At 27.9% G+C, this 11,286-nt stretch overlaps 2 protein-coding genes across 2 annotated transcripts; both read left to right on the forward strand.

Moving 5' to 3' along the window:
• The first annotated feature begins 1,168 nt into the window (after positions 1 to 1,168).
• LOC108458342 (flavonoid 3',5'-methyltransferase-like) lies at positions 1,169 to 5,423 on the forward strand. The gene is made up of 5 exons (XM_017757698.2): positions 1,169 to 1,376; positions 2,555 to 2,640; positions 3,372 to 3,516; positions 4,330 to 4,461; positions 4,877 to 5,423. The coding sequence occupies exons 1-5, from the start codon at positions 1,326 to 1,328 to the stop codon at positions 5,165 to 5,167; spliced, it is 705 nt and encodes a 234-aa protein (XP_017613187.1). The 5' UTR covers positions 1,169 to 1,325; the 3' UTR covers positions 5,168 to 5,423.
• A 1,634-nt stretch (positions 5,424 to 7,057) lies between these two features.
• LOC108459993 (flavonoid 3',5'-methyltransferase-like) lies at positions 7,058 to 10,941 on the forward strand. Its single transcript, XM_017759379.2, has 5 exons — positions 7,058 to 7,154; positions 8,542 to 8,627; positions 9,330 to 9,474; positions 9,564 to 9,695; positions 10,538 to 10,941. Exons 1-5 carry the CDS (start codon positions 7,098 to 7,100, stop codon positions 10,841 to 10,843), a joined length of 726 nt encoding a protein of 241 aa, XP_017614868.2. The 5' UTR covers positions 7,058 to 7,097; the 3' UTR covers positions 10,844 to 10,941.
• Positions 10,942 to 11,286: the final 345 nt, after the last annotated feature.

Raw genomic sequence — 11,286 nt, forward strand, 5'->3', positions numbered from 1 at the left:
TTTTTGAAAGTTTTAATTAGTACCTCAAGTTTTTTGAAAATTTTAATTAAGTCTTGAACTTTTTTTTGAAGTTCCTATTATACATTCTTAATTTTTGAAAAATTTTAATTAAATCCTCAGTAATTAGTTAAAATTTACAACTTTTTAAATTCGAGATTTTGATTATTACAATAATAACAATACCGACTAAGTTAAATTTCAATCGATTTTAAAATTAACTAATCTTAATAATAGGTTACGTTATATATATATATATATATATATTCAAATTACAATCTCTTTCAATAAAGAAAAAAGAACTAACAAACAAAAGAAACCTACTACCATGTTTAGTCGCCGACGTGCTTTTTTTTAGTAAGAGAAAGAAATTCAAAAATTCAACTTTTTCAGACAATAGCTGCTTTTGCCTACCACACAAATTCTTAAATCGAAAAAAAATATCCGCTTTCAATATATTCGAATTCTTAAATTTTTTTGTTACATATAATTTTAATATTAAACTTTTTTTTACTATTATTATTACTTTAAAATATGATAAATCAAACGATTAATATTTTTTTATATTATTTATGTTTCTTTTCCGGTTAATGTTTGGAGTTTGTAACTGTTTCTCTCAACAATATAATTTTTAAGGTTCGAACTTGCACCAAATGTCTTTTTAATGTTCAACTTTACATTTACCGACAATTTCACCTATTCGCTTTAAAATTAAATATACTACGATTAAATTACTCATTTTTATAATAAAGGGACTTATCAAGTAATTTAACCTTTTAATTTAAATTATTAAATTTACCGTGTAATAATCATATTTAAGGTCTTATATTGATATATATAGGGTAAATTACACTTAAAGCACTAAACTACTAGTAAGTTTACGTTTTAGTCACTCAATTTAAAAATGAATTTTTTTAAGTCACTAAACTATATACCAGATTGTTACAACAACAGCAATACCAACCGAATTAAAATAAAAAATTTCAAATAATTTAGTGATTATTTTGTAATTTTTTAAACTTCATATATATTATATTTGGTGGGCTTACCAAACTAATACACAATTATTTTACCCAATTACGACGACGACGACAAAAAAAACTAATGATTTATCGAAAGCGAAATACTAACATAAAAACTTGAATCTCACTAACTTCACAACTAATTTTCAACTAAATTTTATTATGAAAATATAATAATAATAAAACACTATTTTTTACACTTTATTTTTCCCTTCGCCTGCAATTTTCAGTGTTATATAAAGGGAAGAAGATAAAATAGCTGAAACCCTAAATCCTCAATCAACATCTGCAGAAAGCTTTGTAACAATGGCGGATTGGACTAAGAAGACCATCCTTAGAAACGAAGCTCTTCAAAAGGTATTTTTTTCCTCATTTTACATTAATTTTTCTGCATATTTTTTTCATAAAAAAGAGAGAGAGAATTATCTGTTTTTTTGTTCTTTTTTTGTGCCTTTTTGGATGATATATTGTCTTCCATTTTTATCTTCTTTGCTTTCTTTTTCCATTTTTTTAAAAATGTCTGGGTTACTTAGAAGTTTGTCCCTTCGATTTTATCAGAATTTGCACGTTATATTTTATTAAAGGGTTAATATAACTTTAAGTACCTGAACTTGACATTTAGGTTCATTTGGGTACATGTACTTTTTTTTTTGTCTATTTGGTACTTGAACTTGACAATTACGTTCATTTTGGTCCATGAACTTGGCAAAATGTAAAAGCTTGATGATAAGGCAATCTTAGAGTACCACATCATCAAATCATGATGGGATCCAAGTTTAGGTACTAAAATGAACAAAAAAAGTATAAGTACCAAAATGAATCTAATTGTCAAGTTTAGGGACTAAAAGTTATATTAACTCTTTATAGAACTTGATAAGTTAGTCCAATCGTGGGTAATACACGAAATTGACTTGCTAGTTTTTCGCAAACCCATGGTGTATAAGTTATTGAACTGTTGATTTACACGCCAATGTTTTAAAAGCAATGTTTAATAGCATTACATAATTGGACTAATTTGTCAATTTTTGTAAAATATGAGGTTCAAAGTTTGAAAAATTCAAATAGTTATTAACTTCTCGGTTTTCATGGATGAAATAATAATGAATCTAGATTGTTTGGGTTTTGGATTAGAGTAAGTATTAGGTATTAGCATGCATTCGAGATTTGGGGTGTAATCAAACCAAACCGATGTTATAAATTGAAATTCAATGTTTTAAGCTCAACTCATAGTTCAAAGCTGGAAGCTTTGCTTGGACTTGATTGAATTTAAAAGTAAATGCTCGAGCCAAATTTGAGATAAAAGAAATCGAGCTGCTTGATTGGGCTTACGGAGTAAAAAAATAAGTTCGATTTCAATATCTTAATTCAAGCTTAATTATGTGTACTCGAGTTCAAATTTAAATTAAGATATTTTAAAAAACCAATTAAAATATGTTTTAAAAAAAGCTCGATTAGACTTTCAAGCTGCTCGAATAATATGTTTTAATTTCTATAAGGACCAAAAAATAAAATATTTTTATTTAATTTAATTGCAGTATATCTATGAAACAAGTGCTTATCCCAAAGAGCACGAGCAATTGAAGGAATTGAGAGAAGCAACTGTTCAAAAGTATAATGATTTGTAAGCATTTTACCTTAATTATTTCAATTTTTCCTTTGTGTAATTTTAAATTCTATTAATAATTAGTACATTTAATATAGAAATTATAAAAGGTCAAATTTGGATTTTGGTCCTCTATTATATTGAAATTTAGAATTTAGTCATTGTACTTTAATTTAACATACTTTTTCTCCCTACTTTTATAATATCATTAGTTAGTCCAAATAATTAGCGGTATTAACTATTTCAATTAAATTGCTAGCATTTTTTTCTTAATCACCTCCATAGAAGTGAAGCCAAAATATTTTTTGAAAGGGTTGGAATTAAGTTGTATAATTTTATAAGAGCTAGAATGCAATTTTGTCATTTTAATACTTCATATATTTAAATTTTTAAAGGATTAAATTTAAAATTATCATTTTAAAAGATTAAAGTGAAATTTTCTTTACCATATACTAATTGTCCAAATTAAAGTTTCACATTTTAGGTGGCTCGGGCCCCTATTAGCCCCCTACTGCCGCCCCTGCACGTCCATTCCAATAAATTAAATGCAACATTATGAGTTGGAAATGACGTCTTTTAAGAAAAATCTGTCAACATTTGGTTGAAATAATTAACTAATTATTTGGACGTCAAATTAAAATGTATGAATTAGATCCTGAATTTGAATATATTTAAGGGACCAAAACAATAATTTGACCTAAAAAATTTACATTAAAAAAATACAATATATTCTTATTTATTTATTTTAGGAGCGTTATGAATGTACCTGTGGACGAAGCCCAGTTCTTAACCATGCTTTTAAAGCTTATGAATGCCAAAAAAACACTGGAAATTGGGGTTTTCACAGGCTATTCCCTTCTTACTACTGCCCTTACATTGCCTGAGGATGGTAAGGTATGCTTTTATTTTAATTTCTCTTATTCCAATGATGTATATATCAGTTTGTTGAAGTATTTTCGACTCTTTCGAGAGAAGTTTTCGAAGTATCATCTGTTTAAATCTGACGGACCGCTCAATGCATTTGGTAAGATTGCTACCACTTGAGGGGTCTGTCTACTTAGAAGTATTCATGGGCTAGGTCGAGTTTAAGTATAATATTTGTACATTTTATACTTACTCAAATCTGATCCGGCCCAAAATATGAATCTAAAATTTTACTCAAGCCAGCTCATATTTGTAAATGATTAATATAAACTCATTTTAGACCCACTCATTTAAAATATATATATATATATATATATATATATATATATTTCATTGATTTTTAATAATTTTCTATATTTTTATTTATTAAAATTTTATATATAGCCATATTGACATTTTTTAATGTTTACATTATAATAGTATTATATATTACTATAAATTTAATTTTTATATGTTATAAATTAATATATAAAATAACATAATATAAAACATTATAAACTTAAAAACGAACAAAGCTTGGGCCTTAAATGTTCAAGCCTGATTTCTGCCCATATTTTAAATGAATCTATTTTTTTACCTAAACTTGTTCGAATTTTAAATCGATAATCCCGCCATAAACGGGTCTATGTCTACTTCTAACGGATGATACTTTTAAAGACTTTTTTCAAAAGAGTCAAAATTTTAATTAATTTATTAGTGAAAAAGATGTTGTAGCTAATTAATTTGATTAATTTTTAAGCACAAATTTAACCAAAAAAAAATCTAACAAAATTTTTTTGGCAGGTTATAGCAATTGACCCTGATAAAGAAGCATATGAGGTAGGGGCATCATTTATCAAGAAAGCTGGAATGCAGCATAAGATTGAGTTCTTCCCCTCAGATGCCTTTTTAGTTTTAGATGATCTTATAAAGAATGTAAGTACTTCTTTTTAATACATTTTAAATAATTCGTATTTTACACATATTAAAATAAAATATTATTTGCTAGTTGAGTCTTTAACTCGATTGGCATGGGCATTATTGCTAATATAAGAGGATATGGGTTCGAGCGCGCTGAAGTACATTATCCTCTTATTTATAGGTTGGAGAGGGGTTATGGGTGGTTATAGGCATTGTGTCAAAAAAAAAAACAGATACGATCAGAATTTTTAAGTTGGATTTGTCAAAATTGTTGATTTTTTATAAAAAAATCAGCTTGAGTTGAGTTTTAATTTAGATTAGATTCTCGAGTTTGAGTAAAAAATGTCTACATATATATCCCTATTAAATATATATTGTATCCAACACTCTCCTCAATTTGAGATAGCATAACTCTTTTCAAACTTTGTAGGGTGAAGAAGGGAGCTTTGATTTCGTATTTGTAGATGCATACAAAAGCGACTACCTAAAATTTCATGAGCTGACGCTGAAATTAGTAAAGGTCGGAGGAATTGTAGCTTACGACAACACGTTATGGTACGGATCAGTTGCGCAATCAGAGAAAGAAGTGGTGGAGGATCTCATTAAGAGGTACCGAAATTTTGTGATCGAATTCAATAGCTTTATTGCAGCCGATCCTCGAGTCGAGTCATCAATACTTTCCATTGGCGATGGACTCACCCTCTGCAGGCGTCTCTATTAGAATTTAAAAGGAAAAATGACCTAGTTCTTCTTGATTCTTAATGTTTAATAACGAGGTGCTATCATGAGATTCACTGATAATATTTAGATTTATGTACCAACTGTTTAATAGATACGAACTCTATATTTAAGTAGAGTTAGTGTTTATTATACTGATAGTATACTTTTTTTATTCCACAAGCATTATTAAAAAAATGCCACCTGTCCCTTTCTTTTAAATATTTATTTATTTTAATAATTTACTATATTCTATAAAATACTTGTCAACCTCTTAATCCTTCTTATGGAGTCTAAAAAAATTCCATTGAAAGTATACTAAATATTTTCTCATTTAAGTATTTTATATTTAACGTGCTTTTCGTTTATAAATATAGACACGAAAAAAAATTATGTGATGCCATACAACTATAGGTTAAAATAGATTTACTTTTAGGTCAAATTATAGTTTTGATCCCTCTATTGTACTTAAAATTGAGGGTTATTCTTTTACTTTTTTGACATAACTTAGTCCATTTACTATCATTGGTTCTAATAATTAAACATCGTTCAAAGGCGAAGACAGAAACCTTTTGAAGGGGCTGAGATAGAATTTTAAAATTTTAGGAAGGGTGAAAGCTATAAATTATTAATTTTTTGGAGGGACTGAAAATGTAAATTTATTATTAATCGGGTGATTTAAAAAGCTTAAATTGAACAATTAATTATTAAGAAAGGCTACAATTGAAACTATTTCATTTAACCAAGGAGGGCCAAGGCCTTTGCTTTGTCCCTTGGCACCGCTAACTATTACGGTTAAAAGTATCGACCTGAAAATTTTTTAAAGAAAAACCCGTTTTAGAAAATTTTAATTAAAATAATTAACAATCTAATTATTTGATTTAACTATAAAGGCATTATAAAAATAAATGATTAAATTATACTAAATTAAAAATAAGAGTTAAATCACAAATTTAAGCATAATAGAAGGACCAAAATTGCAAATAATCTTATTTGTAATGTTTATTAACGAGGTACTGTCTTAAAACTCAATGATATTATATAAATTTATGTATTTAGAGTAATTACAAATTTAATCACTTATATTTGCTTAAAATTACATTTTGATCATCAAACTTTTAAATTGTTCCAAAAGAAAAAGTACGTGGATTAATTGTATAATCTGACCTAAATCTTGTCTAAAATGATGATATTAATGTGCTACATTAACTTACACTCACACCAGTAACAGAAACTAATGTCACCGTGATCATAACTGAACAAATAAATAACGTTAATGACAAGATAGTAATTTTTAAAAATTTGATGATCAAAACATAATTTTAAGTAAACATAAGTGATTAAACTTGTAATTTACCCATATATTTATATAAAAACAATGAAATAATTTGAGCATAATGGAAATTATTGCACAATGGATGAAAAAAGAGAGAAGAAAATTAAAGAAATGCATTTTTTTTAACAATTTCATTATAAGTTCTGATTATATCTATTATTTTCGACATAATGTCGAGAACTACCCATAGCCCTCTCTAATCCATAAATAGGAGGATAATGTGATTCAGTGCATTCAAACTCACGTCTTCCTACATTGACAACAATGTCTATACTAATTGAGCTAAGACTCAATCGACAATACAAGTTAAATGCACTCAATCGACAATACAAGTTAAATGCACTTTTTTTCATCAATTGTACCACGTAATATTATTAATAGCAGGCTCATTATTAATTAAATTCCAATATTATCTTTAAAGGTAAATTAATTCATGTTTAATTTCTTCAAGTTACCCCCATTAAATTACTTGTTTGATTAAATGCTATTTACTTTATCGACAATAACGGCAACCCACGCTTGCTATAAAAAAAGGTCTCGCTTTGGAATTTTATCGAACAGCTTATGTGCAAAAGAGCTTGAATGCTTGTTTTCAACTATGGCAGTCTCGAGCTTGAATAACAAGTCCCTCATCGTTCACGGCCCTATTTTAGAGGTTATTTCAAACAATACCCATTGTTTTTTTAGGGTTAATATATAGTTTGCCTCTGACTTGTCTAAAAGCATCTAGTTGGTACTTAAAATTTTTTTTTTATACTTAGTTGGTATCTGAACTTGTATTCCGTCACCTAAGTTGGTACCTTTGTTCTAACACTGTTAGTTTGTGCTGATATGACATTAATAGTCAATCTGATGATGACATGTGACAGTTTTTCAGTATGCCATGTGACGATAATAAATTTATAATTTTTTTAAAAATTCTTTAAAAATAAATAAATTAATAAAAAAGCATAAATTTTTGTTGAGGTTGATACTTAATGTGAAAAAAAAAACTATACTTTTTTAATATTTTTAAAAATTATATCTGTCATGTGACATATTGAGAGGTTGCCATATGTCACCAACAGATTAATTATCAGTATCATGTCAGTCTAAACTAACGGTGTTAGTGCAGAGGTACCGACCTAGGTGACGAAATACAAGCTCAGGTAACAACTAGGTTCAAAAAAAAGTTAAGGTACCAACTAGGTACTTTTGGACAAATTCAGGAGGCAAACTACATATTAACCCCTTTTTTAGTAAGATTGTAAAATATTTAAGACTAATATATCATTTGGTACCTGAGTTTTGTTTCAATGTTTAATTAGGTACTCAAGTTTTTTTTGTCCTAATTTGGTACTTAGTTTGGTTTCAATGTCCACTTTGGTACTTGAATATTTTTGTCCCAATTAAGTACTTATGTTTTTTTTAGTAGAATACACATGTTAAATATTCATTGGGCTGCATAATGCCATTTGGTATGAGTACCAAATTGAACATTGAAGCCAAAATTAGGTGCTAAATTGGGGTAAAAAACTCAAGTACCAAATTGAATATTAAAGTCAAAATTGAGGTACCAAATGGTATATTAACCCAAATATTTATGTTTGATGTAGGAAAAAAATATTATTCCTTTCGATATGCATTCGAAACCCAATAATATAGAGAAGATAAATTATGTTAAAATCCATGAACTCTTTATACATTTAGAATTTAGTCCTTTATTTTTATATTAAGGAATTTAGTCTTTTACTTTTTAAATATCAAAATTCTGGTTCAATTATTAACATTGTTAAAATTCTACTGTTAAATTTGTTGATGTGATTTTAAAATTAAAAAAACTCACTTGGTAGCTATGTTAAAAACATAATAAATCTGAATTTAATAGAAGAATTTTAATGGTGTTAACAATTAGACTTTATTTTTAAATCTAAAATTATAGAATTAAATTCCTTAAAATAAAAGTAAGAGGATTAAATTATAAATATACAAAGAATATAGGGATTTGTAGCATATTTTAACCTATAGAGAAATAGTGTAACTAATGAGTATTTTTGTTGCAGTACATCTTAGAGGAAAATGCATACCCAAAAGAGCATGAGCAACTCAAGGAATTAAGAGAAATTACTGTCAAGAAGTATGAAAAAAAGTATGTTAATCTCTCACTTTTATGTTTATGAGTGAGGATAAAGTTATGTATTAGGCATGGGTTTGTTTAGTTTTATTTTTCTAAATTTTTTTTCATACAATTTGAGGGTTCTTGAAAGATAATATCTATATGTCCGTATCTCAATACTAAACCCGTTTATTATGATTCAAACTCGAAAATATGATTCGATTAATCCGAATATGAACTTTACCCAAATTGAATTAACAATAAAAAGTTAACAGTTCGAAATCTAAAAATGATACAAACCCAAATGACCTACAACTAAGATGACTCAACCTAAAAAACCCGACTTGTAAATTTCAACAACTAAACCCGAAGTGATACAAAAAATTTAAAATCAAAATTGACCTAAACCAAGCTTCGAAACTTTTTTAGGTGGGATCAGAATTGAATTATATATTTTTGAGAGGTCAAAATATAATTTTATTGTATATAATTAGTTTATTATTTTATCCTTTGGGAAAAGGATTAAACAACTTTTTTTTTTATTTTTTGGGGGGCAAAATGCAATTTTACCACATAAATTTATAATTTAATAATTTATAAAGGGTAAAATTGCAATTGTCCCCGCTTCCTCCTTCCCTTTACATTCGCCCCTATTGACATGCATCAGGTACGAGTGTCGATGAAGCAACATAGTTAAAGGCTGTTTCAGAATAATTTTACTTGATTTAACTGCAGGAGTGTCATGAACGTGCCTGTTGACGAAGCGCAGTTCTTATCCATGCTTTTAAAGATCATGAATGCGAAGAAGACAATGGAGATTGGAGTTTTTACCGGTTATTCTCTTCTTGCGACGGCCCTCGCATTGCCCGATGATGGTCAGGTAATTACAAGTCCCTCAAATTCAACAAGTCCGATCCTTTAACAGATCTACTTCTGATTGTTGTATCAAAAAATTATTGGTCTTTGTAGATAACAGCAATTGATTTGGACATTGAAGCATATGAAACTGGATTGCCATTCATACAAAAAGCTGGAGTTGAGCATAAGATTAATTTCATTCAATCAGATGCCTTTGTGGTTTTGAATGACCTTATCAATGGTGTAAGTATATAAAACTAGCTCGATATAATGGTCATAAATTTGAGAAAATCGGGTCATAATCGGTTTGGTCGGCCTGACCCGAGTAGGGTCTAGAATAGAATTTTTTTAATCCAAACCTTTGGCTTTATATGGAAAAATAAATTTTCTGAGTCGAGTTATTTTGAGTTATAATCAAATGATTATAAAAGTTTGGGCACTTTAAGTCCTAACATGCTTGTGGTGAAATTCATCGTTATGGTCTACTTATGAGTTTAATCCATTGATTATATTGAAATTTGAAATTTAACCTTCTTACTTTAATTTAACATAATTTAGTCTATTTACTTTTATAATGTCATTAGTAGGTATAAATTAACAATATTGATAGTTGTTGTCTTTAAAAATGATGATGTGGAATTTTTTTTATAAAAATGTCATGAGTGTTACACTGATATGTAAATTTATCAGTTTAATGACGACAACTAATATTTTTATCAGTTTGGAGATAATAATAACATTTTGAAAGTAGATGACCAAATTATGTCAAATTAAATTAAAGAGATTAAATCTCAAAATTCAACATAGTAGAGGGATTAAAACCAAAATTAAACCTTTTATGTCATTTTGAGAAAACAAGACCCTATAAAGAAGGGTGATTCTTGCTTATAAAACCACATCCCAATGTTTTGCTAGTCATTGTGAGATTATAAGCAATGGTGATCCTTCCTTTATCAACATATCTTTTCTTAAACGATATAAAATTGTAAAGATTGTATTCACTTTCAAAATTGATAATACCTCATAGCAGATCAAATCTGAAAATCTTTGCATCGATATATATATATCAATTGATTCAATTGCAGGAAGAAAAATCGAGCTTCGATTTCATATTCGTGGATGCCCAAAAGGAGGATTACATGAAATTTCATGAGAAAGTGATGGAATTGGTGAAAATGGGAGGAATTATAGCTTATGATAACACTTTATGGCTTGGGTCAGTCGCTTACAAACAACACGAATACGAGAAACACAGTGAAATGCCTGAATCTGTGTGGAGAAATAGGGATTATGTGATTCAATTTAATAGCTTCTTAGCATCTAATCCTCAAATTGAATCCTCTCTTCTTTCAATTGGTGATGGCCTAACCCTTTGTAGGCGCCTATATTAGTCATTGAACTTTGTCTTATAACAAAGTTATTATGATTTTGTTTATTGTAAGTGGAGTTTTTTTAACTATATAAGTAATGTTAATGAATAATATCGGTATGTTTCGGTTCAATTTTAATTTTTTAATCGGTATAATAACAAATTTACCCTTTAACATTTATTTTTTGTCACTTTAGTCATAAATTTTTTAGGTCACTTTTACCCTCTTCAAAAATTAGTTAAATTGTTTTTTTAAACGAAAAAAATGATCAAACTGTTAATAACGACATTGATGTGTTAGTTCATGTGACAGTCCACATGCACTTCAATGCTGCCATAGATAATTTTTTAAAAATATTATGAACCTTTTATTAATTTTTTAAAATTTTGATGAAATACGTGTGGGCTACCTTATCATTGTTATTAAAATTTTAGCAGTCCAATTAGTTTTTTTACCCAAAGAAA

Source organism: Gossypium arboreum, chromosome 4 (assembly GCF_025698485.1).
Source record: "Gossypium arboreum isolate Shixiya-1 chromosome 4, ASM2569848v2, whole genome shotgun sequence".
Lineage (NCBI taxonomy): Eukaryota > Viridiplantae > Streptophyta > Magnoliopsida > Malvales > Malvaceae > Gossypium > Gossypium arboreum.